Source organism: Phaseolus vulgaris, chromosome 3 (genome assembly GCF_051622355.1).
Source record: "Phaseolus vulgaris cultivar YP4 chromosome 3, ASM5162235v1, whole genome shotgun sequence".
NCBI lineage: Eukaryota > Viridiplantae > Streptophyta > Magnoliopsida > Fabales > Fabaceae > Phaseolus > Phaseolus vulgaris.
Genome location: NC_143500.1, coordinates 29,637,068 through 29,663,070, shown reverse-complemented (window position 1 = coordinate 29,663,070; position 26,003 = coordinate 29,637,068). Strand labels below are relative to the sequence as shown.

At 35.1% G+C, this 26,003-nt stretch overlaps 3 protein-coding genes across 4 annotated transcripts; 2 read left to right on the top strand and 1 right to left on the bottom strand.

Moving 5' to 3' along the window:
* Positions 1-2,095: 2,095 nt before the first annotated feature.
* LOC137839026 (pathogenesis-related protein STH-2) lies at positions 2,096-3,097 on the top strand. Its single transcript, XM_068648154.1, has 2 exons — positions 2,096-2,477; positions 2,573-3,097. The coding sequence occupies exons 1-2, from the start codon at positions 2,294-2,296 to the stop codon at positions 2,869-2,871; spliced, it is 483 nt and encodes a 160-aa protein (XP_068504255.1). The 5' UTR covers positions 2,096-2,293; the 3' UTR covers positions 2,872-3,097.
* Positions 3,098-4,233: 1,136 nt separating this feature from the next.
* LOC137839025 (uncharacterized) lies at positions 4,234-5,706 on the top strand. Its single transcript, XM_068648152.2, has 3 exons — positions 4,234-4,358; positions 4,486-4,570; positions 4,649-5,706. Exons 1-3 carry the CDS (start codon positions 4,338-4,340, stop codon positions 5,320-5,322), a joined length of 780 nt encoding a protein of 259 aa, XP_068504253.1. The 5' UTR covers positions 4,234-4,337; the 3' UTR covers positions 5,323-5,706.
* An 11,455-nt stretch (positions 5,707-17,161) lies between these two features.
* Positions 17,162-25,594, bottom strand: LOC137806979 (transducin family protein / WD-40 repeat family protein). Of its 2 annotated transcripts, XM_068607384.2 has the most exons (13): positions 25,373-25,594; positions 25,138-25,284; positions 24,859-24,974; positions 24,330-24,484; positions 23,775-23,863; positions 23,069-23,615; positions 22,612-22,773; positions 21,240-21,397; positions 21,025-21,104; positions 18,814-18,925; positions 18,342-18,416; positions 18,092-18,258; positions 17,162-17,360 (listed from the first exon to the last, which is right to left on the bottom strand). In XM_068607384.2, the coding sequence occupies exons 1-12, from the start codon at positions 25,460-25,462 to the stop codon at positions 18,115-18,117; spliced, it is 1,875 nt and encodes a 624-aa protein (XP_068463485.1). In that variant the 5' UTR covers positions 25,463-25,594; the 3' UTR covers positions 17,162-17,360; positions 18,092-18,114. The 2 variants fall into 2 exon arrangements, with proteins under 2 accessions (XP_068463485.1, XP_068463486.1); XM_068607385.2 differs by lacking the exon at positions 17,162-17,360 and having other exon boundaries at positions 17,765-18,258; positions 25,373-25,549.
* Between the last annotated feature and the right edge of the window lie 409 nt (positions 25,595-26,003).

The window sequence follows — 26,003 nt, the reverse complement described above, 5'->3', positions numbered from 1 at the left end:
TAGACTTGAGTGTTGTATATATTTTTAGTTCATATGGGACTCAACCAATATATAATAACTAATCCATTGAATCAGAAGGATTGCACAATAATAATAAAAATTTCATTCCCAAATTTATAACAAAGGTAACCAATAATATATAAATAAAAAATATATGTTAAACACCCTTTTGAAAAAAACATTTAATTAACAACTTTATTTTCCTTGAAAGTAGGGGTGACAAAGCGGGCCAGCCCGCCCTGCATTGGCCCGTTCCGCGCTTGGTCCGCAAAAATGCGGATTGGGTTGGCTCGCCCCGCAAAGTTATTGCGGGCTAGAATTCTCAACCTGCTCCACATAAGAGTTGGCATGCAGGTTTACAGGCCAGCCCGCGTTCTTTTTTCTTTTTTTAAATTAAATATTTTTATTTTTATTTTACATTTTGTTCTTAAAAAATTGTCAAATTAAACCTATATATTTGTTACTATCAAACCTAAATTCTTTTTCTTCCTTTTCAAACATAATCAAACATCAAAAACATTAAACATTAAGATAAATATCAAATATCACTATTCTTCCACTTCCAAAACATTAAAAATACTTAATTCCAAAACATTAAACATAAACATAAACATTAATTCAAAAACATTAAACATAAACATTATTGACACAATTGTGTTGTGTTTATTTCTTTGAAATTTTGTGAAAACATAATTGTGTTGTCTTACTACGGCTAAGTGCCAAATTTTTTTTTCTTGCGGGTTAGCGGGTCAGCCGTCCCGCCCCACGCTTTTTACCAGCAGGTTGCGGGTCGACCCGCACGGCCCGCCCCGCTTTGCCATCCCTACTTGAAAGTTTAAAAAATATAATTACTTGTTGTTAAGAAGTCTCAAGATATCGATGCTCATATATAAATATATTATAAGACTATGCTAAACCGCCTCAGACCCTAGAAAATGTCTATCTTAAAATAATTTTAAAATAAAAAAGAGAAACATATGCATAATATTTAAAACCTAATAATGTAAACAATAAAACATAAAGTATATGTATATATATCCAAAGAAAATTGTGGTATCATTTGGACTTCATTTGTTTCAGTGATGATTTATTAACACTATTGACAGGATAAGTTCTCATTATACGTAAGATTCGATCACTCATAATTATTATTTAACAGGTGAATCTGGATGATGTAATTAAGTTATCTTTAAAAAAATCTTAAATAATAAGATATAATTAATAATTAATACAGCGAATAGAGTTAATTTAGAAGTTGATAGGATCATTATAGGAAAAAAAGGACTGAAAGGAATAAAAGGAGAGAAAAAAAACAGACCGACTGCTCTAATTAAAAAGCATATAGACCTTCTAGTTTGAACAAAATAATGTTATTTTAAAATAAGTGAAAAAAATGGTATAATATTCAGATTTCGGACCTTGTAAAGTATATTTTGTTAATAAGTGATATAATGTTTACATATCTCAATAAATGATTATGTGAAGAAGATTTTTGTTACTAGTCTAAAATCTGGATTGGCCTCATCTGCATCTACACTGGTTTATTCTGTTTAAGGTAAGAGAAAGGATAGATTAATACTTTAAGTGACTTTCACATCCACTTGATAATTAAATATATTATTATATTATTTTTTTAAATTATATTATTTTTTATTAAGAAAATATAATATTTTATTATTAAAAACTGTTGTAAAGAATGGAAGTATGAGAAAAAATTAATATCAAATAAACTTTTTCAAATGATTGAGGATGTGGATATGAATAAATAAAAATAAAATAATAATATATTTGATTATGAAGTGAAGATGAATGGTACCGGATTTGAGCCTATCATGCTCAGTGTAAACGGTAACTCTAGTTTTGGTGGAAAAGCGCTTTAACAGCTGCTGTTCTCAGCATAATCAGGTAGGTAAGAAATTGTCCTCATCCCCAATTCTATGAATCAATCCAAGTCTGTAAAATGTTGGCAAATGGCATGATCCTTCAACTAGCCACCCATGTGTGGGGCCATAAGTTTGAATATTATGAAACAGAAAAAAACACATGCAGCAGCCACTACCATTTTAAGTCTTCAAATAAGAAAATTCTCATTCTTAACTACCAAATTAGTGTTCATTCTCTTATTTTAAGTCTCAGTTCAAAACTTATCCAATTCAATCCAAGGCTTCGTTTCCACGAAACTCACTTCATATAGGTGTTGCTGGACCTATAAAATACAACTCCTTCCCTCTCGATCTAACATATCATTCAGAACTTTGATTCCCTTAGACTTCTGCAACCTCCAAAATTCACCATGGGAATCACAACCTACACACAGGAATACTCCTCCTCTGTTGCCCCATCACGCATGTTCAAGGCCTTGATCGTAGACTCAAAGAATTTGCTTCCCAAGCTCTTACCTCAGTTTGTAAAAGATGTGAACGTAATCCAAGGTGATGGGGAAGCTGGAAGCATTGAACAAGTAAACTTCAATGAAGGTTGGCAATCAAATTAACATAGACACGCTAATTTGAAAGAGGATTACTTCTCCATGTTTTTCTTAATTAACCTGTTATGCATTTCTTTTATGCAGCTAGCCCCTTCAAATATCTGAAACACAGGATTGATGTGCTTGATAAGGAGAACTTGGTTTGCAAGTACACTATGATTGAAGGGGATCCTTTAGGGGACAGACTTGAGTCTATAAGTTATGAGGTAAAGTTTGAGGCCACTAGTGATGGAGCTTGCCTCTGCAAAATGACAAGCAATTACAATACCATTGGGGAGTTTGATGTTAAAGAGGAAGAAGTAAAGGAAGGAAGGGAAAGCACTATTGCAATTTACAAAGTTGTGGAGTCATACCTGTTGGAGAATCCACAAGTATATGCTTAATTGTTTATTTGTTAGTTTATTTATTGTTTCGTGTTTCATAAGATATACAAATTGATTCAAATTTTTAATAACAGTGTGCAACTATAGGGTTGTTTAGAATAGTTGCACAGACTTGAATTCCTTAATAAGCCCCTGCTGTATTAATAGCCAAAAAGGGCCAGTGGTTTGGCAAAAATACTTGTACTTTGGTAGTAACAGAGGTGAAGAATGTTTTGTTTTACCTTTACATGAATTCCAATGTACTTAAATAAGCAACAATTCACTTCTGTGTAGTAAACACGTGACTATATGAACCATATAATGCTCTAATGGTATTAACATCTTGGACGTACCAGGTAAGGATCCAAGAATTTCCGTTTGCTAAGTTCGCAGTGACCACACGTAAGTCACCCAAATCAAATAAAAATATGTTATTCTCGAATATTATAACATTTTATATAAGTAAGTGAATCCAAATTTATAAGTCTTTTAAACTTAAAATTTGTTTTAATATCTTTAAGAATGGAGGGTGAATGTCACTTGACCCGCCCTGTAAGCTAATGTTTCATTTTTATTCATTATATGCTGTTCACTTGGTAAAGTAGCTGTCATGTTCACTGCGGAAAGAGTATAAATGGTAATCAGTCCTAACTGTTAAAGCAACCACCATTTTATAAAAGGGGATTTATAGAAAGGACTACAAAGTTTTTAATTAAAGACGTCCAGAGCTTTATACTTAGTTTATATTATAAATTATGCAAAATATTTTAAGGCTACACAACTTTAGTGTGGACAATATTCTTACGGCGAACTGCACTTGACATTCTCTGGTGAGGCTTTATTGATTCATCATTGTGCGAGTTTTCTTCCTTGATAAAACCTTAATATAGGAACTCACCAATGTCCTGAGATGTTATACGAATGGATTTACAAAAGCCAATGAGCACCAAAACATTGTATTTCTGATGGTCTACCCTTAAGTTCTAGGTTTGTGCCTACAAAGGGTGATGCATTGCTTAAGTCACAAACCATATATGATTGCCTTCTTTGGTAAATAAAACTTATGTGACGTTTAACATATTATCTGTGATGAAAGCATAATTCCCCAACCTTCACCCGACCTACAGTTTAAGCTTTTAGACCGTGTCGGTATCAGATATTCCTAAGCCTCACACATCTTCCGCGTCACTCAATTAAGGATAACAATGATATTGGCATCACAGTTTACAAATGTCCACAAAGAACCTCTGAATTCTTTCCTGAATCATCACCCCTCTTCCATGGACCAATCAAACAATGATACCATTTTTCTGTCTCTTCCACAAAGCATCACAATGATTCCTTGCATTTCCCACTTCTCTTGCCTTTAGCATATTCCTTGCCCGTGCATGGCATGTATAGACAGATTCTGTGCACAGGTTCTCCTTCCATAATCCACTTCCTTAAAACATAAACACATCCCATTGTTTCTCATAGTTTACAGCTCCATGGCTCGGGAGGAGTCACAGGTAATATCCAAGAATGTGTGTTGGTTAACGTGTCAATTCAATCTTTTGTTATATATATTTTTATCTTCGATAAATTTAAACAAATGGCAAGCACTCTCTTCAAGAGCGGCTAATCCGTCAAATGCAGGCACCTCGCGTCACACAGATACAGGTCCGAGTAGACTGCAAGGGTTGCGTGCAGAAGATCAAAAAGGCACTAAATGGCATTCATGGTAGGTATATATACACGCGATTTCCCTGGCATATGAGGTACTTACACCATTAATTTATTTTATCTTCTCCCTTTGCAGGTATACATGATCTTCGTGTTGACTTAAATCGACAAAAGCTCACGATTGTTGGGTGGGCAGATCCAGAACAAGTTGTCAAGGCAATTAAGAAGACGAAGAAGAATGCCACAATTTGTTCTAGTATTGAATTAACACCTCCATCTAAACCATCAGAACCAAAACCAAAAGGAAATGCACCAGCCCCTAATGCAGCACAACCACTGTCACAAGCTCCACCACCTCAAGCAAGCCACCCATTAGAACTACCACCATGGCAGCCACCACCAGAAGCAACACCGTCATCATCCGTACCTACCCCAGCACAGCACAGCGCAGGCCGGCAGTGGCAGAACAACACAAGAACAGAAGAACTAGAACAGGTTCATGTGACACACCATCATCTGTCTAACTGCGCAAACAGATTCGGTTCTGGCCACAACCATGCCGAGCACTGGCATAGATACGATAATGGCCCTGTATTTCTGCAAGAGCCATCACCATCCATGTATGTGACACACAGCTACAATACGCACGTGCCTTCGTCATATGTCACTGAATACGAATACGTTCGATCACCATCAATGCACACACATTACAATTGCATAGAACACTACAGTGGAGATTACCAAAACGGCAATGTAAACGTCGCTTCAATGTTCAGCGATGATAATCCGAATGCATGTTGCATTGTCTAGTTAGAATGTTAAGAGATGATTATGAAAACTAAAGAGAAAGTCTCCTGTGCTTTCATATGTCTTGATAAGTGTGTTCTGGAAGAGAAATCACAAAACAATATAAAAAGAAGACGGAAAAGTAAGAATAACTTTAGTTTGCGTGTGATCCGAGAACAGAGAATGTTCCTAACTTCTGGGTTCTAGAAAATTATAATCTGCATTCGTTTCGTGAGAACGAAAAATACAGATTCGGGTAGATAACTATATATTCAAAGATGTTCTAGATCCAGATGATACAAACTCCTAGTCGTTATATGCAGAGCATGTCTTCAAACATTCTTTAAACATGTAGTTATTAGCATATTAAAATAAAAGAAAGAAAATAAGATTTTCCTTTCTCTCTCTTCATCTTTTCTGTTCTAGTGTTTTTCTCTCCGTGGTTTCTTATTTCCGATTTTCTTATTTCCGATTGTAGCCAGAATCAAATGTACTTGACTGATTAGACATTATTTTATTGACTGGACTTAATTATTATGTTTTTTTCCATAATATTTATTAAGATATTTTTATATTTATAATAAAATTATAACAATCACATTGAAAATCTAATTAGTTAATTAGTTGTGCGTAGACATAGGTTGCATATTGACAACCGAATCTAAATCTTGTATTGTTTATTTTCTACCGTTGATTCTTCGCGTTTGTTTTTTCCATGAGTTAGATTAATCTGTTTGTCATTTAGTCTTTTTGCTTTCAAGGGTAGCTTCTATAAATGCTCCCTTTGTATTTAGTTTAAAATTGAACCTTCCATTCCTTGATGCATTTTTTTAATGGCTCCCGTCAATCCACCTCTTCCGTACCCACCGCTTCTTTTCTTGCCTCTGTTGCAGAAAAACTTGATGACTCCAACTATCTTCATTGGCATCAACAAGTTGGCCTTTTATTAAATCGCATCACCTTCAGCATTTTATTGTTAACCCTATTATTCCTCATCGATAGCTCTCTGACCAGGATCGTGATGTTGGTAGTATGAATCCGGCGTATAAATCTTGAGAAGTTCAAGATCAAATGCTTTCGACCTGGCTTCAATCAACGTTGTCAAAGTCCATTCTCTTCTATCAAGTTTGGATCGTATTTTCATCTTCAGACAAAAGCGCGCGGTCATAATCTTTGTACTGATCTTCGTTCTGTATCTCTTGACATTAAGACGATTCGAAAGTTTTTGACTCATATTAAAACAATTGTTGATGAACTTGCGGGCGCAGGTAATCATGTTCCGCTTGAAGAGCATGTTGATGTCATCCTTGAAGGTTTACCACCTGAATATGCTTCAGTCCTCTCTGTCACGGAAAGCAAATTTCATACTCCTCCAGTTGCTGCTGAAGAGGCACTTTTTCTTGTTCGTGATTCTCAAGCTCTCCAATTTAATCAAAAAACATTTTCTCCTACTCTTCACTATTGGTATTTTATTATATTTGTCAACAATTACATCTATCGTATCGTAATTGCACTAATTAACCCTTACATGATTTTATGAGAAAGTTACCTAAAAATATTAAATCAATAATTAAAACAGAATTAAAATAGAAGAATAAAATATCACGTGCATTTATGTGCATTTATATACAGTTAAAAAACACAATTTTCAACACTCCTCCTTGATTTTTTGAACTGCAAATTCAAATATTCTGTCTTAAGAACTCAAACTTGTTGGCGAGAAGTGGCTTGATAAACAAATCTGCAATTTCTTTTTCATCTTCGTTTTGCTTAATCTCCATTCAACACCTTTGATTTAACATAAAGTGCAGACTTTTGTCAAAGCCTAAGTTGTACCATGTTCTGGGAACATCTTTTAAGCCATAAATAGCTTTAGACAACTTATAAATTTTGTCTTCTTTTCCTTCCACAATGAAACCTTTAGGTTGCTCAACAGAAATTTCCTCATCAAAAAATCCATTTAGGAATGTTGACTTGACATCCATGTGATGTACCTTTCTATCTCGAGGTATGTCAACAAGCTCCCGAGTTTTGTTCTTCTCAATCATATACACCTCTTTCTCCATTGCCTTTTTCAACTTTGGGTCATTGATAAGTTCTTTATGATCAGCAGGTTCTTAGTGATCAGCAGGTTCTTAGTGATCAGTTGGTTCACATACTGCAACGTTACATCTATGATATATATCAGAGAATAATCGATTGCCTTTAATTGGTAGGTCATCTTCCATTTCAGATTTTTGCATCTTGAGAAGCCCTTGACCAGTCAACTCCTCCTGAAATAGATCTAATGAGAAACTTTTGCCTCTCATTTGTACCTTGAACAAATCTTGTCCGGTAGCATCTTGATCAAACAGTGGTTATCTTCAAAAAAACACCTTGAAGCCTTTTTGTAGCAACTGACCAACACTCAATAAATTTTGGTCTATGTTAGGTACATATAACACATCAGTAATAGTTTTAGTACCTGAATGTGTTGCTACAACAATGGTTCTTATTCCTTTTATTGAAATGTGACCCTCATGGCCTATCTTAACCTTTGAAATTTTTGAAGGCTTCAACTCCTTGAAAAGTTTTTTGTCATAAGTCATGTGATTTGTGCATCCACTATCAATTAGCCACGATGCACTTAAAATATTGTTGGAGAAACCAGTTGCAACAAAAAGTACATCCTCCTCCTCATTTGCAAATTGAGCATCTACGTTTTGTTGCTCACTTTGGTTTACATCTTGTTGCTCACTTTGGTTTACATCTTGTTGCTCACTTTGGTTTCTAGAAATGACTAGTTGATTGCACTTGTTGCACTTAGCATCAGGTCTTCTCCAGCACTTAAACGGTGGATGACCTAACTTGTTGCAATGCTTACAAGGGTGGGTAATTTCTCCTTTTGTTGTTATTGTGTGCAACAACTTTTCCATTTTTTTGCTGGTTCTGCTTGATCTTGTTATCTTTGTTTCTCCAGCCACCTTCATGTTTGGTTGTTAAGGCTTCTTCTATTGCTCCATCTTGTCTCATGACTCTTCTTTGTTCTTGTGCTTGTAAAGCATTTAAGAGCTTTGCAAGAGAAATTTTTGATAGGACCTTTGTGTTATCTAGACTTGTTATGGTGGCTTCAAACCTCTCTGGAACCGTTACAAGCAGTTTTTCCACAATTCTTGAATCTTGTAACACAGATCCAAGCAACCTCACTTTGTTGGAAATGCTTAGAAGTCTGTCAGAGTACTCTTTTACGAATGTTGACTCCTTCATTCTCTGCAGTTCAAACTCCCTGGTTAGATTCAGCACTTGTATTCCACGAATCCTCTCATCACCTTCATATTCTGCCTTGAGGTAATCTCAGATTTCTTTTGCTGACTTCAAGGACATTATCCTTGTGAATACCATAGGAGAAACAACTGCAAATAGACATGCTTTTTCCTTTGATCTTTTCATCTTCTTTTCCTTCTGTGATTTTATTTGTGCCATTGTAGGGTTTTCTGGAAGGGCTGAATTTCATAGTTTTCTTCTACAGATTCCCATAAATCAATGCTTCTAGGTAGGTAGGTCTCCATACAAACAGCCCACATTTGATAATTGTCTCCATCAAAGACAGGCGGTGCCATTGCTAAAAAATTGGAACCTCCTTCCATTGATGCACTCTACTAACCTCACAGATCCCTCAAGAAGATAGCTCTGATACCAATTGTTGATTTTTTTAGAATAAATCAGAGGAAGATATTTTATTATCTTTGCCAACAATTACATTTATAGTACTTGCACTAACTGACCCTTAAATGATTTTATGAGCAGTCACCTAAAAATATTAAATCAGCAATTAAAACAGAAGAATAAAATATCACGTGCACTTATGTGCATTTATATGCAGTTAAAAAACACAATTTCCAACATTCACTATACACGGACCTCTCTTAATCCTGACTGGTTCTATTAATGGCTTTGTTCGGACTAGTAATAGTTGTGGCGGAAGAGGTCTTGTAAACATCATTTCTAGCATCGTGGTACTGATCCAGGTCGTAATGGACGCTTTGCAAATTTTCAATGCCAAATTTGTTTGAAGTATGGTCACACTGCAAAAATTTGTTTCTATAAGACTGATGCCATTTATCAACTACCTGAGTCTCTTCTTCTCTATGATCCTTGCACACTGCAACCTATCTAGTTCACTTCTTCTCAGTCAAACATTAAAACTCCTAACATTTGAGTGAATCATCATTTACATCAAGATACTCCCAGCATTATGCTTGCCAACACGTCTTCTCAAGGTGGAGTCAATTCCACATGGATTCCTGATTCTAGTGTTTCCTTTAATGTTACGGGTGAGCCACAGAATATACATCAACTTGGTAATTTTGAGGGACTAGATAATTTTTTTATTAGAAATGGACAGAGTTTGTAGGTTCATGAATCTGGTTCTTCCTCCTTTTTGTCTCCCTTTAACTCAGATATTTGTTTTAGATTAAATAATATTTTTCATGTTCTCTCTAGTACCAAAAAGTTCATAAGTGTTAGAACCTTTGCTCGAGACAATTATGTATTCTTTCAATCTCATCCTCATTATTGTCTCAAATCTCAGGAAACTAAAAGTGTTTTACTCAAGGGCGTTGTTGGTCATGATGGTCTTTACTCCTTCCCAAATCTTCAACTTCAAAGATCTTCTGTTTTGCTATCTTGTAAAACATATTCTCCTTCATATATAGATGATATTTCTAGAGGTGCTTTGAATTCCAGTTTGTCATAGTCCTTGGCATGCTATGCTTGGTCATCCTAGCTCTCATGTTCTTAAACTCATACTTATTCGATGTAATACCCCTTTAATAAATAAAAATATTCCTAACTTTTGTTCTTCTTGTTGTGTTGAAAAATTCCATAAACTTCCTTTTTCTACTTCTGAAACTGTTTTTATACAACTCTTTTGGAAGTTATTTTTATTGATCTTTAAGGACCCTCACATGTTACCACACATTCTGGGTACAGTCATTCTCGGTACAGTTATGAGGTCTCCTTGGTTGATTTGTATTCTAAGTTCACATGGATTTATTTTTTAAAATCTAAATCTGAAACTCTTTCAGCTTTTAAACAATTTAAAGTGATGGTTGAACTTCTGCTTAACAATAAAATGAAGTAAATCAAGTCTTCAGTATGATTGGAGTGGCGAGTTCAAACCCATCTAATATTTTATTTAGTCATGGTATCATGTATAGACTAATTTGACTCCTCATACACCACCATAACCACCTGGTGGTGTTGAAAGAAAACACAAACATGTTGTTAACACGTCTTACTATTCTTCACCATGGTTCTTTGCCTTTGGTCTTTTGGGATTATGCTTTCACCACTATAACGTATTGTTGGTGTTGAGGGGATAAAACAGGGCAAGATATTTGTGAACAGAGAATATAAATTTTATTTCACTGCTACTTTTCAAATAAGAATACAATCTCTCTAAATAGTCTTACAATAGACTTCTCAAATTCTACCTTCTCTCTCATAAAACATATACTATAATTTACATTTAAATCATAGTATAAATGACATTCAAAACTAGAATTAAAGATAATAATTATTGGTTTTTCAAATGCTAAAATAAAATTGATGACGGCTTTGAGTTTAATGTTAATGTAACGTATCTCATTAATAGATTACATATTGCTTTCATCACATTGCATTTGGTCTTTTTGAATTCATCAACCCAATTTCCTCCAAAATATCCAATGCATATTTTCTTTGAAAGATAACAATACCAGTATTGGATTGTGCTACCTCAATCTCCAAGAAATATCTGAGTTTGCCAAGATTTTTGGTCTGAAAGTGTTGACAAAGGTGTTGTTTTACTTGTGAGATGACATGGTAATCACTACCTGTAAGAACAATGTCATCAACATATACTACAAGATAAATGCACCCAACACTTGAGTGAAGATAAAAAACTAAATGATCTACTTCACTGCGAGTCATCCCAAACTATTGAACAACATTGCTAAATTTTCCAAACCAAGCCCTAGGAGACTGCTTGAGGTAATATAAGGATTTGCGAACACGACATACCAATCTGAAGACTCTCCTTGAGCAACAAAACCGAAAGCTTGCTCCATATAAATTTCTTCCTGCAAATCCTCATTAAGAAAGGTGTTTTTGACATCCAGTTGATAAAGAGATCATTGTTAAAGAGCAGTCATGACTATGAACAAGCGAACAGAAGCCATCTTTGTCACTGGAGAAAAAATATCACTATAGTCTAAACCAAAAATTTGGGTATAACCCTTAGCCACAAGACAAGCTTTAAGACGATCAATAGTACCATCAGGACCAACTTTGTTAGCAAAAATTCACCTACAACCAACAACAAATTTCCTAGATGGTAAAGGAACAAGTTCCCAAGTTCCTTTATTCTGAAGCGCATTCATTTCATCAAGCATGGCCTGATGCCAACCAGGATGAGCTATGGCATCACCTACAGATTTTGGAATGGATACAGAAGAAATAGATGAAAGGCTGGTATAAAAGGGTTGAGATAGTTTATGGTAATTCAAAGTAGTATAATGTGGAGATGAATTACGGGTAGAACGTATACCTTTACGGATAGCAATAGGAAGATCAAGTTTAACTGTCGGAGGTTCAACTATCGGAGTCGGAGGGGATGAGATGTTGGCACTAGAAGAGAGTCATCTAATTGAGACGTTTGACGACGACTATACACCTGAAAAGTTGGTGGCGGTGGTGAATCTTTAGGTGCACTAGGCACAACAAGAGGAATATTAACTTGATTAATGAAGACATAGAAAGAGGATGACAAGACTTAAAGTAAAGGGAAGAATCACTGAAGGTAACATCTGTTGAAATAAAAGAACGATTTAGAGAATGTGAGAAATATTTATATCCTTTTTGTGATCTAGTGAACCCTAAAAAGACACATTTGTGTGACCTAAGAAATAATTTATCAAGACCAAGACTAAAATTATGAACAAAGCATATGGACCCAAAAACTTTGGGAGGTAAAAAGTGGAGAGGGTCATGTGGAAATAAAATAGAATGAGGAATTTTGTCATCTAAAACTGAAGATGGCATGTGATTAATGAGATAACATGCACTAAGAACATCATCACTCCAAAAACGATGAGGAACATCACCATGGATTAAATTAGTATGAGTTGTTTCAACAAGATGGTTTATTCTTGTGCTCAGCTACCCCATTTTGTTGAGGTGTATAAGCACATGAAATTTGATGAAGAATACCATGAGAAACCATAAAAATTTTAAAAGAATGAGAAAGATACTCACATCCATTATCACTGCGCAAAACTCAAATGGAAATTCCAGATTGATTTTTAATTTCATTGTAAAATATTGGAAATATAAAAAAACAATTCATAACTATTTTTCATTAAAAACACTCAAGTACATATTGAATTATCATCAATAAAAGTAACAAAATACTGAAATTCTAAATTAGACTTAATACGACTTGGTCCCCAAATGTCAGAATGAACTAAGGCAAAAGGAGATGAAGCACGTTGTGAGACACTAGTAGGAAAATAACTACGAATGTGTTTTCCTAACTGACACGACTCACATGATAAACTAGATATATTAGACAAACTTGGAACAAGTTGTTGCATCTTGGCAAGACTACGATGCAATCGCGCCAACATGTAGTTGACAAAGTCCATGACACTCACATTCGGTGCCAATCATCCGTCCCGAGCTTCGGTCCTGTAAAGAAACAAAATCTTTTATAGAAGAAATAACACAATCAAGGGAACGAGTGAGACGACTAATGGATAATAAGTTAAATGGAGACTCAGGGACATAAAGAACATTATCAATAGATAAAGAAGGAAAAAGACTAATAGTATCAACACCATGTGATGGTACCCTATATCCATTGGCCCTGGTAACCGAAGGTAAATAACCCGTAGTAAATAGATAAGAGAAAAAAGATTTATTACTAGCAATGTGATATGTGGCACCTAAATCTAGAACCTAGAGGCCAAGGGAAGTAGAGTGAGTGAGGCCAACAAAAGGTGTACCTAATTGTGCAACAGAAGCAGTGGAACCAGGATTCTGATGATGCTCATACCATTTAAGAAATTCATTGAAATAGCAGGTTGGCTTGGGGTATCAAATGAAGTACGGTCCACAGTAGAAGGTTGTATAGGAGCAGTTTGGGCAACCACAACAGATTTAGAAGGACGATCAAGTAAGGCATAACATCTGTCAATTTTGTGGCCAAGTTTGCCACAATGGTCACACTTATGACGCCCTTTGCGCAACTTGTGAGGGCGAGTACGATCATTATGCTGAGAGACTAAAGCATAAGAGTCATCAACATGAGGTGTTATATCAGTGGTGTGTTTACCTGGCACACGCAAAAGGGTAGAACAAGTGAAAGTAAAATTGGGCAGGATAAGAGATTCCAAAATTTGATCACGAACATGAGAATAATCATCAGGAAGGCCATGTAACCCCAATAACATGAAGAACTTGGATCTTTGTTCTAATTCTTGAGAAGGAGTAGGGGCAGGAGATAATAACTCATTAAAATCATAAAGAAGAGCATAAAGTTTATTCAGATATTCCGCCATTGTACCATCAAGACGTTTAGGAGCAACAACTGTGAGAAGATTTTGACACACACCATAAAGACGTTGAGTATCATTGGTGTATAATAATTTTCCTTGTTCCCAAACTTTTGAACATGTCTCATAAGTACGAAAATTTTGTTTTAAAGATGAGTGAATGGTAGATTTGATAATAATGCATAATTGAGCATCAATTTTCAACCAACGGAAAACCTCATTTTCAACAAATTGGGACGGGTAAGATGATCAACATAACCTTCACTCTTAAGCCATAATTTAATATCTGAGGCCCAAGTGTCATAATTGGTTCCATCGAATTTGTCAATGGAGAGATAAACATTTACATAATTAGTATAAATAGACGGATTTGGCATAATGACAGCGGAAGAAGCCACCGTGGCAGCGGCAACGGAAGCGGAAGAAGCCATAGAGGATAAGGACAAATTTAGTCACCCGTCAATTGGCGACAGCAACTCCGATAGCGAGCATCGCCAGAAGCGGTTCGATGAGATTTCGACGACGTCTCCGACGACGACTCCGGCAAGGCGGTGGGGAAGTGGCTGGAAAATTTCAGTGAAAGTGGTTCACCAATAAAAATTGAACCCTAATCCTATGCTCTAGATACCATATTAAAGAAAAAGAAAGAATAGGGTAAATTCATTGTGTATATTGAACACTTAGGATTATGTTTATATAAAAAAAGAAACATATGGACTAAGATCATTACATAAATATGAAATAAATAACAATATCTATAATATCTCATAATATCAAATTATATCTAATAATATTTGACAACTTTAATCTCAACTCTAATTTGACCGTCTCTTGTTCCTCCTGCTACTCCTTCTCAATAGCCTCCATTATCTTCTAATACTAATCAACCTCCTCAAGACCATCATTTTTATCTGATCTCCCACTCATCCTCCTCCTCCACTTATTAATATTCACCCATGCAAACCAAGTCCAAATTTAGCATACATAAACCGTTTCTTTGTCCTTCAATGTTTCTTGCTCGCTGTGAACCAAAAGGAGTTAAATAGGCTCTTGCTGATCCCAACTGGTTATCCGCAATGAAGTCTGAAAATGGGACTTGGTTCCTTGCCTTTTTATTGTTAGGTTGTTGATTGTGAATGAGTTTTTCTCATAAAAGATAATGCTTATGGGTCTCTCAATAAGTACAAAAGCACCTCTTGTGACTAAGGGATTTCATCAAACTCCTGAAGTTGACTTTCAATATACTTTTTCTCCTGTTGTTAAATATAAAATTATTCGCCTTATTATTACTATTGCTCTTAGACGTTAATAATGTTTTTCTTAATGGTTTCTTGGAAAAGACAATTTACATAATACCACCTCCAAGTTTTGAACATTCTGGCAAGTCTTTTGTTTGTAAGCTCAACAAGCTATTTATGGATTTCAGCAAGCCTCCAGACACTAGTTTGATCAACTCAAATTTAACCTTCTTCAATTTGGGTTTATAGCCAGTAAATGCGATCCTTCTGTTTCTCTATAGACATCAGTCTCACACTGTGTATATTCTAGTATATGTAGATGATGTAGTCATTATTGTCAGTTCATCATCTCTTATTCAGCGAGTTACAACTCACATTAATTCTACTGTTTTTCTTAAACAACTTAGGCACTTGGACTATTTCTTTGAAATCAAGCAAATACTCAGTCAGAGTAAGTACATTTGTGATCTTCTTCACCAGACCAAATTGACTGAAGCTTACTCTATTACCTCTCTTATGGCTTCTTTTTGCAAGCAGTATAGAATAAGCAGGAATTTATTTTCTGGTCCTACTGTACATAGATATGTAGTTGGTGCTCTACAGTATGCTACTCTTACTAGACCTAAAATAAGCTCTTTGCATTCAACATTTCTCAACATGGGAAATCCTCTTTCTCAATTCATGGCAAATCATCTTGACACTCATTGGGTGGCAATCAAGAAAACTTCATAACCTCAAAGTCACGGTCTCTAATGGTCTCCTAATGGAATCTGCTACGGTTGGAAAACCCCTTTCTCTCATTACTCTGTGCCTAGGCCTCAGATACTGATTATCATAAATCCACCTCTAACTGTCATTTTTCTAAGTTCTAATTTAATCTCTTGGTGGTTTCACAAACAACAAGTTATAAATCGATCTAACACAAGAGACTGAATATTAAAGTATTATTCAAACCAAAACTGAATTAACCTAGATACAAGCACTGTTGCAGGAGCTTCGTGTTCCCTCTTCCACTCCTGTCCGTGTATGTGATAGCGAAAGTGTAGTGAGCATTACTCATAATCCTGTTTTTCACAATCGCACAAAACACAGAGAAGCTTTTTTGTCCAAAAATCTTCAGATGTATCATATTCCAGCCTTGGATCAATACGCAAATTTGATAACTAAACCTCTTTCTCCAACTAATTTTTTTCTGTTCAAAGACAAACTCAATGTGACAGATATTTCTCATACCTCCCCATCTTGAGTTTGAGGGGACTATTACCATATATTTGAATAACGTTTGAAGAATTTTTTTTTTTCCCTGAATCTTAACTTTATCGTGCAATTAACATGAAGAATTGCTCAATCACGAAACGATTCCGTATTGTGTGAATCAGTGTAAATTTTAAAAATGAGTAAATAAAAAAAAATAGACAGAATTTGTTTAATAACATGTATGCACCACATTATTTTTTTTAGAAGTTATTTTGATGAAATTGTGATATATATATATATATATATAATTTATTGGATCTTGCATCTATACATATTTCATATATTTAAGTATATATTAAATATTTTAATATTTATGAATCTTATTATTGAATAGAAATGATCAATGCCGATCTTTGATAATTTTGTCATCATCAAATTGTTTTCAAATACGATCATTCTACCATGGAAAATATTACAAAGAAGAAATGAATCCAAATTGTTTTCAAATACGATCATTCTACCGTGGAAAATATTACAAAGAAGAAATAAATCCAATTCAGATTCCAATTAAGAATTCGATAGGTCCTTTAGGAATATTTACTATTCATATTCATAATACTACCATGCTCGGTATATTTTCTATTAAAATGTTTTTCTCTCTCTGGTTTGTTATTTCCAACTGCCGTCTTTGATGAAAATCTGTTTTTGGGTGTTTTTTTGTTCTTTAAGCTAAGGGTAGCTTCTATAAATGTTCACTTTGTATTTTTTAAATAGAGATAATAAAATATATCCCATATGTTTTTCCAATAGTAAATATGTGCTCAAGCTATATTAGTGTACTTTTACTAATCGGTAAAAAAAAACAGAAATTACATAAATTAGGGGTCGCGTCATTTTTAACAACTCTGGATAACACCAAAATTTCTTTCTAAGGAGTTATCTATCTATATAGCAACAAAATTATGAAGAGGCTGCATGAAACATAGTTTACATTCCTCTATATCTTTGTCAACCGCAATTCCTCTGTATCTTTGTTAGCCGCAAAAGGGACAATCTGTAAAAAGTTAATAATAAAACTCCAATTACTAATTGTCCAAAAAAAGTCCAATTAATATGCATATATGGAATAATGATAGCTATAATTATTAACATCACGAGACAATACCATAATTTCTAAGGTAAAAACAAAAATAAGATAAGGACACGACACACCAAATATTTTAACAATATACATAGTTTTCCAAAGTTCAAAGAAACAATTTTTTATAGTGGCCACTTCTCCGAAAATAGTAATTTTTATGATAGGCTAAGCAAAGAATAATTTAGGTTGATAAAAATTGACATAAATCAAGTAGTTTCTGAATGGCGACATCAACTATGCCCAAGTCTAGAATATGACTAAGATCCTCCTTGAGTTTTAAGAATTAATGGCGTGGAAAAGGTTAATTGGCAAATAAGTGGCGAAAGAAAACCATACATCATTGTCAACCATAATTTAAAGCAATCTTGAACCACGATTCCAAGATTCCAAGCATATACATAAATATGATGCCTAAGAATCTCAGGATCTCCAGACTCAAGTTCAAAACTCAAAATGTTTATCCGACCACATTTTTCACTTTTGCCAAAAATGATTCAGATTTTCTACATTAAAGACAGCAACACAGTTGCTTCCAGTTTTTCATGATGCCTCCATGATTTTGGGTTCCTCCCTTCCAATCCAAACACACTATCAATTTGGTATGAACAAAATGCATAAGTTGTAAAAGCTTTTTATGTAATTACCTCTCAAAAAATGAAAAATTAGACTAGCTTTCATCATCAGTACTTATTTCAGAAGTATCATCTCCCTCATGATAATATTCATCTTTAGTTTCATCTTCATCTTCTTCACTTTCTTCTGTTTGGAGTTCATGCACCGAATGGCTTATACTCTGAGAGGTTTTGTCAATCTGAAAGAAAATTTTAGTAAGGCCCGTGAAAACCAATAACATTCAACAGACGACCAAACTAATTTTAGAAAATGGGACTATACCTGTGATGTCACCAGTTGGAGACGACCTGATAATTGTAACAAAGGCTGAAGAGCTGCCCCTCTAAAATTGGTAATCTGAAAAGGGGCAGAAAACAATTCAAATTATCAAACATTTATCAAAGTAAAGCTATATTGCTCAAACAATCAGAAATCCCCAGAAAATCAGAAAACAAATTAGAGTAGCCTTATTTTTATTAAAAAAACATATTTCTATGCATAATAACTTATCCTTTGGCCATTTCATTATATTTCAAGTCTTCCTACTGTAAAACAACATCAAATAGGTAGAACACGTCATACTTCTTAATGAAGCATTTGTTATACAAGAAGGAATAACAGAAGAAGCTACACGATTAAATTTGGAGAAGCATATTTGAAATTTTGTATTCAAAATAGAGCATGATGAGTTCAAAGTCCAGATTGCATATAATAAAAGCAAAAAAATGAGAAAGCAAAATTCAATATATTATACCTTGTCTAAGGAATCAAGTTTAAGTGTATCAGATTCCTCCGCAATGACATTGTGAGCATGATTCACTAATATGCTGTATATCCATGGAAGAATATACTTTCCACTAGATGACCTGTTGAATAAAGATTTACAAATGTTGAGAGAATTGAGTGCATATGCTTTGCCATTTAGTAGAGTAAATAAAATACATAATGAAAGATATCACAATTGTTTGTTTCTACTGTCTCTACAACAAATTTTTTGAAACGGGAAAAAATGTGAAAACAAGGCGGTATTTTTGTACTAATTAATAAAACAAAATGTTTTCTGAAACCAAACAGGATCTAAGCTAAATAGCATCTTCCTTAACACAATTACAGGCTAACATTGACTTGCATTCTTTGAAAATAGTTGAGCTGGAGAAGTATGTATTATCTTAAGATAACATTTAAGTTACCACACACAACTATTTGGTTAATTTTGATTCCAATCTTGTAGGACTATGATAGGCCCAAAGTAAAGGTTTATCAAGACAAATAGGGGAATGGACTATGGAGAGGAGCGACCCAAAAAGGTTCAGGGTGAGTAACAGAATTGCTAGGGGGCAAGAAAAGAATGGAGGAGTATGGTGTGGGAATCATGAGTATTTGGGATATGGTGGGGAGAGGAAAATATTGGAGAGGTTTGGGCTGAGTAGAGAAGGTTTTCTCTCTTGGTGGGAGTGTCAATGTGGTTTCCCTTAATTTTCCTACCCATCTGGTATGTTGTCTACTCTACTCCTGTTCATTACTATTTTGTAGTATATCTGTTGTTACATTTTCGCTGTGTTGGAGTAATTGTAATTGAGCAATTTAAATGCAAAGTTCAGTTTCATTTCTTCTACATTATTATGGTTCCTATCAGACAACAAAAAAAATAATCAAAAAAGATAGAAGACATTAAAATATAATCCATACAAATGCTAGGAGGCAAGGAGAGAATGGAGGAGTAAGGTGTAGGAATCATGAGTATTTGGGGCAGGGTAACTGAATGCTGAGGAGAGGATAATATTGCAAAGGTTTGGGCTGAGTAGAGAAGGTTCTCTCTTGGTGGGAGTGCCAACATCAATGTTGTGAAACTCATAAATCGGAAAGGGAATGAAAACTCACAACTCGAGGACCGTAACTCGACTCAAAAGAGTTACTACTCGAGTTACTACTATACATAACATAATTAAAAAATAGATTCATAATTCATAAAATGGTCCAAATGAAATAAGAGAGAGGGAGAGGCGCGAGCGGTGGCTACGAAGGTGCAAGTGGCGGATTTGAAATTAGGGTTTTTTAGGGCTTTTGTAGGGTTTCTGATGATAAGGGTTTTTGTGCAACACTTTTGGGCCTCATGGGCCTCGTTTTCAGGTATTTTTTTGTTTCTTTTAATGGACCAAGTCACAGATCAGAGAGACTCAGAGATCCTCCGGTCCGGCCACTGACTCGTCGGATCGCTCTGATCCGGCCAGGTTCCGATCCCCCATGCAATCCTGCACGTTTTGCTCTCAAAAAATAGCAAGATTGGACGATCCTACAATCTAGATCGCAATTTTAACATTGGTCAACATATTTTGCTTAATTTTCCTATCCATCTGGTATGTTCCCTACTCTACTTCTGTTCATTGCTGTTTGGCAGTATTTTTGTTGTTACATTGGTGATTCCTGTGTTGGAGTGGTTGTAATTTAGCAATTTAAATACAAGGTTCAGTTTCACTTCTTCTACATTATTCTGGTTCCTATCAGACTACAAAAAAATTAGTCAAAAAGATAGAAACATTAAAATATAATCCATAGAATCATATTTCCTACAACTATCAATCATGCATTTGAATGCTACCCGTTAGAACATCAAAGTAACCAAAGGAGGATGTTATGAAAGAAGCATTCGGTCATGGATCATTAGAGAATTGAGCTATTGCTCCTTGTAAAGGAAAATATCCGTTGAGGGGGGAATCCTCTAAAGAGAAAGCTCTCCTATTTTCCATACTTTTTCATTCCTATTCTAGGTTCACAAAACATTTGCTTTCCATTTATATGTGGGGAAGAAAGTATACATCCAATGCAACCATAATTTAACACTACTCCAAGAATAACATTCGTTCTTTTAATAGTGATAAAGCAATGAACAAACACGAGAAAATTGAGAGCATTCCACCATAGGCAAGAGATATTTCAGAACAAAGCCCAAGAAAAGAGACCAAACCTTGATTCCCATGCAGCCAGTAACGCTTCCAGTAGCATGAATGCTTTGCTACGCTCCATAGACAAAACAGCTGCTCTTATCTGATAAATGAATCTTAAAAGTTTAGGCTCATAAACAATTATGTACAACCTTTAAAAAACATGGACAATTACACAATGACAATTAATATAAACCAAAAGCAATTCTAAATGACATTCACATTGACTCAAACTAACCTTTTTCACTGGAACAGTAGCTTCCACATCAATACCCTTCAACAACTTAGAGCAAAGTTCAACGTTTGATGCATATTCACTTTCATTGGAAAGAATCCCTAGTGATTTTAGCAGGTCCTCCATGCAAAGTTCCTTAGTCTCACTATGGGCCACATCATCTGCATATATAGGTAAACTAACAAATTAAGCAAAGCAGAAAAAAAGTGACAATGCATCTTCTCTTCTAGTACATACTTAGTGGCAGCCAAGGTTATCAAACCCTAAACCCTTACGACTTTAAGAGTCTACTGTAGGGTCACGAGTTGACTCGTGAGTAAACTCGTTTTTGAGTAAACTGGCAGTAGACTCGGTCAAACTCGGTGAACTCGATGCAAACTCGCAAGTTCAAGACCAAGTCACCAAGTCCAGAAAAAAAGCCCAAGATGGTTCAGATAGTTGTGTTCCCGATCTTATCTTCATCACTGTCGTCGTCTTCCTCGCCGAACACCACGCCACGCCGCACTCCTCCTCCCAGGTTTTGCGTTTCTCTTTTCTTAAGGTTTAGTAAATTAGGTTAGGCCAAATTGGGTTTAGGGTTAGGGATTTTTAAATTGAGTTGGGGCTTTTTAGCTGATTAGATTTAGGGTTATTTTTAGGTGAGTTTGGGAATTTTTTGGCAGATTGGGAATTTTTTGGCAGATTGGGGATTTTTGGGCTGATCATGAATTTTTTTTTTATTAAATTTTTTGTATGAAGTAGACTCTTACGAGTCTACGAGTCGGGTTTCCAGGCCTCCCACGAATCTGAGTAGACTCTTGAACCTAGTAACCTTGGTGGCAGCAATGAACAGAAGATACGCATATTATATTAAAAATGTCTCATTTGGTGGTTGAAATGTCAATAAGCCAATGCCATTTGCAATGGAAGAATGTTCTACCACACTCATCGATATTCTTAATAAAGGTTGAAACTGTGTGGTTGAACTAGCGTTCAACATAGGAAGCTTTATGCAGACAAGCTAGCCTCTCATGGTTTTACTATGACTAGACTATTTTTTGGTGGGATTAAATTCCCAGTTTCAGTAGAAGTTAATCAACCACGTGAGAACCTTTGCATTACTTCAACCAATTGACTTCCTTATCTTGCTCTCTGTAGAGTCCATGCAGGGTGGACTTGTTATTAGGCAAATGAAATTTCCGATTGGTATCAATTTGCCAACATATATATATTAAGCTACAATTCCATTTTGAGGAAAATAGTGAAAATTGTAACAATTCAGTGTATTGCTTTGCAAGATAATATGGTGATAAACCAAAAGAGACAAGTCCAGTCTCGAAAACAACTGATGCATTAATCAATCATGCATTTATTCAAGAAAAAATTATATTAATACCTTCCATCTCAACAGAATCATCGTTACTACTTCTATGCAAATCATCAATTGTATCCTTGTCCAAAGATTTTTGAAATGCTTTCTCTTTCTCATTCTCATGAGAAAAAACCTTAGGAATCGGAAGCAAGGCATCCTCAGCATTAGCTCGGTCTAGTGCAGTAACTGTAAAAATATAGGAGCAGAAGTTAGTAACCTACAATAGGATCAGGAATGGAGTTAATAACAAATCCAAGATCGGCTTATTTTGGGAGATAAGTTCAAAATTAGATATAGCCAGATAGCAAAATTGTGTGCATCAAAGAAACACTGAAGCAAATTGCAATATACGCAGATTTTAGGGTTCCGATCTAATAGCTCAAACTTTTGAAACAGTTTTTTATTGACAAAAATAGTCAAAATAAGAGAATGCTCGTGAGAAGGAGTTGAAGGAGTTAATTAAACTCACAAAATGTCTTACCTGTTTGTGCCTTTGTTCCCTTCTTAGATTTGACAAGAGCTTGACTGGTTGGTAAAAGAACACCATCACGAGAGACATTCAACTTTACATCTGTACCAGAATGCACAAGAATTTTTCTAAATGATGGCTTTACAAGTAACCCATAAACAAGAAAAACTTGCCCAGAGGCTGGCTTCTGGATGCCTTGTAATTTAGCAGCATATATTGCTGGCAGAGTTCCTCTGAAATTTTTGGAGGGCATGTCTTCCAAAGATAATGATATTTTTGTGGCTTTTGCATTACGCAGTTCTTCAATACTATTACCAAACCATAAATAACAAATGCCAATTTCTGAAATGGCCAAAACACATATGCCAGTCTTGTCTTGCTCCCCGCTAGCAATGCAGCTGCTATCAAGAAAGACAGCAGGATGCTCCATTGCAAAAACACAACTAGCTGACTGCTTTTTAGCACCATCTATCCTCCAAACAGCAACATATCTTTCACCAACAGCGGATGAGAGGATATACTTGCCATCTTCGGTGAAAACCATGCATCGAACAGAACCCTGTTAAGAAAACTAAAACAATGTTATACAAACAATAAAATCATCACAAAGACAGTTTTAAAAACAGGCTTGCTTGTTTATAGGACATATTACTAGGGCACTGATAGAGTATACACATGACTATAGGGAAATATATATATATATATATATGAGACTCACAGGATGACCAGAGAACTTTTGAATCTTTTTGTGATTAGAGCAGTTAAAAATCTTCAATTGTGCAGCTGCAGTAGCTAATGTCTTCCCATCTGATTTAAGTAAAGAAGCAGTTACCAAAATCAGTAATAAAAATAGTAGTAATGATACATACAGATTGAATATCCATCTAAATCATGATTAACTGAAGTCCTTCTGGCTCATGAATTATTGCTAATGATATATAGCAACATCAAACAAATGACCTAAAAAGATCAACAGTTTTTCATTCTAATTTTAATAATTATTGAAGAACTAACTTTGAGAGTAGATAGCCAACCTAACTAAATTTGGATCATCGAACCTAAAAATTATAAATTTGAGTTTCTATTTGCAATTTTACGGTCAACTAAAACATACTGGAGGTTTAAAGAATCCCATGAGAAACTCAATCAAATTATACCACACACCACGTACAGTGTCTAATTCTGATTAACTCAGCCAGACAGCAAGAAATTAGCTTCAGTTGGTCCCACCAAAAAAACCAACATTTCTATAAAAGCTGGGAAGGATAAATACCTGGAGAAACAGACATGCAGGATACCGCCTTGGTAGAAGCTTTAAATTTCTCCAACAGGTTTCCTGTCATGAAATCTATCACACATACCATCCCATCTGCACCAGCTGTATAAATGCTTGACACGTTTGCCGAAGATGCAATGGCTCTCACACCTCTGCAGTTGAGTTGAACAAATTAGAAAGAGAAATTAGGAACTAAAACTCATAAAATCCAGGAAGTAACATTGCTGGGAGTCACCATTTCCAATTATCACGGAGTTACAAATTTAAAAATCTACAATTAGGGCAAACCAACCAATAAAATACTGTAATACTAATAATAATAAATTGAACATGACACAGATGCAGCTCTTTCTCGTGTTGCTCTCCAATCAAAATTAGAGTGTCACCTTCATAATTCGCACAGTTAATGTCAATCTTAAAAGTCGATTTCCAAGGCGTGACTTCAATTTTAATCGGATATTTAAAACACCTAAGCTATTATATCTAAGTTTATAAAAGCTGAGAAAAAAAAAATGTTATATCTAACCCGGGATGACAGTCAGTAATTCTCCAGCTCAAATGACCAGCATCAACATCAAGTGCTAAAACATCACCACTACCAGTTCCAAGCACTAACAGCGAGGATACATGCTTCCGTTTCCTCTGCAATAATCACAATATGAGGTATCCATACATACACATACACACACGTGTATCATTATAAAAAAAAAATTACACATATATAATTCTAAAAGAAATAATACCTACCTACATACATACATAAATACATACATATACGCATAATTGCAAAAAGAAAGTAAGGAACCTTTCTTTCGAAGGAGAACCACTTGATGCAGGTATAATCTAGTGCAAGATGGCCGTTAATGGATTTGTGCTGTGAAGTAGTTGTTGAATGAGATGATGCAATATCTGCGAACTCGGTTTGGACCTGGCCACTCAGCGCGTCCCATATCTATGCAGAGAAATTGTTGAGATGTGTGAATAAGTTAACTAAGAGTTGAAAAAGTAAAAGGATTAGAAGAGAGACAGAGAGAGAAAACCTTGACGCGACCGTCTCCGGCAGTGATAGCGAAGAAGTCCTGAGAAGGATTGAAAGCGGTCAAAATCCCTCTCACGTCCGTTGAAGCCATTACCCAAACAGTCGAAGCTCGGAAGTTGCAAGGAGAAAGAGAGGGTTCGCGTTCGCAATAAGAGAGGGAAACAAAACAAGCTAGCTTTGGGTCGGGTCGGTTTTCTTTTAACTGTTTTTTATGAACTTTTTTAACAACAAAAAATGGGCCATTAACACTGGGCTCCTTTTTAGTTTCGTGGATCGTTCAAACTGTGGGCTTTACAAAGTTCGACCCACCCCAAATTATGGCAATTGCTTCTGCATCCAACACTTTAGAACTTACAACCAACACAATTTCTTAAAACCTGAAAATACCCTTTATTCCGAAATTGAAAATAATGTATTCAAAAAAATAGATCTGAGAGATTATTTTGTTCTGCATATAAAAATATTTAAAAAAATCAAAATTCTATTTCGGATAAAAAAATCCATAATTAAAAATAATACATTTTAAAAAAAGTTATCTAAAAGAGATTATTGTGTTCTGGAAAAAGGGCTTCAGAACATAGTTTTATATGTAACATTTTTTTAAGGGTATTTTTATTTTATTTCCCAAGGTG

Excerpts from the sequence above, each read along its gene's own strand:
- LOC137839026 (XM_068648154.1), top strand. The coding sequence starts at position 2,294 with ATGGGAATCACAACCTACACACAGGAATACTCCTCCTCTGTTGCCCCA. Across the intron at positions 2,478-2,572 it reads ACAAGTAAACTTCAATGAAG|CTAGCCCCTTCAAATATCTG; the intron begins GTTGGCAATCAA and ends TCTTTTATGCAG.
- LOC137839025 (XM_068648152.2), top strand. The coding sequence starts at position 4,338 with ATGGCTCGGGAGGAGTCACAG. Across the intron at positions 4,359-4,485 it reads TGGCTCGGGAGGAGTCACAG|GCACCTCGCGTCACACAGAT; the intron begins GTAATATCCAAG and ends CGTCAAATGCAG. Across the intron at positions 4,571-4,648 it reads GGCACTAAATGGCATTCATG|GTATACATGATCTTCGTGTT; the intron begins GTAGGTATATAT and ends CTCCCTTTGCAG.
- LOC137806979 (XM_068607384.2), bottom strand. The coding sequence starts at position 25,462 with ATGGCTTCAACGGACGTGAGAGGGATTTTGACCGCTTTCAATCCTTCT. Across the intron at positions 23,864-24,329 it reads CTGCATGTCTGTTTCTCCAG|ATGGGAAGACATTAGCTACT; the intron begins GTATTTATCCTT and ends TACTTAAATCAG. Across the intron at positions 21,105-21,239 it reads CTACTGTTCCAGTGAAAAAG|ATAAGAGCAGCTGTTTTGTC; the intron begins GTTAGTTTGAGT and ends TTCATTTATCAG.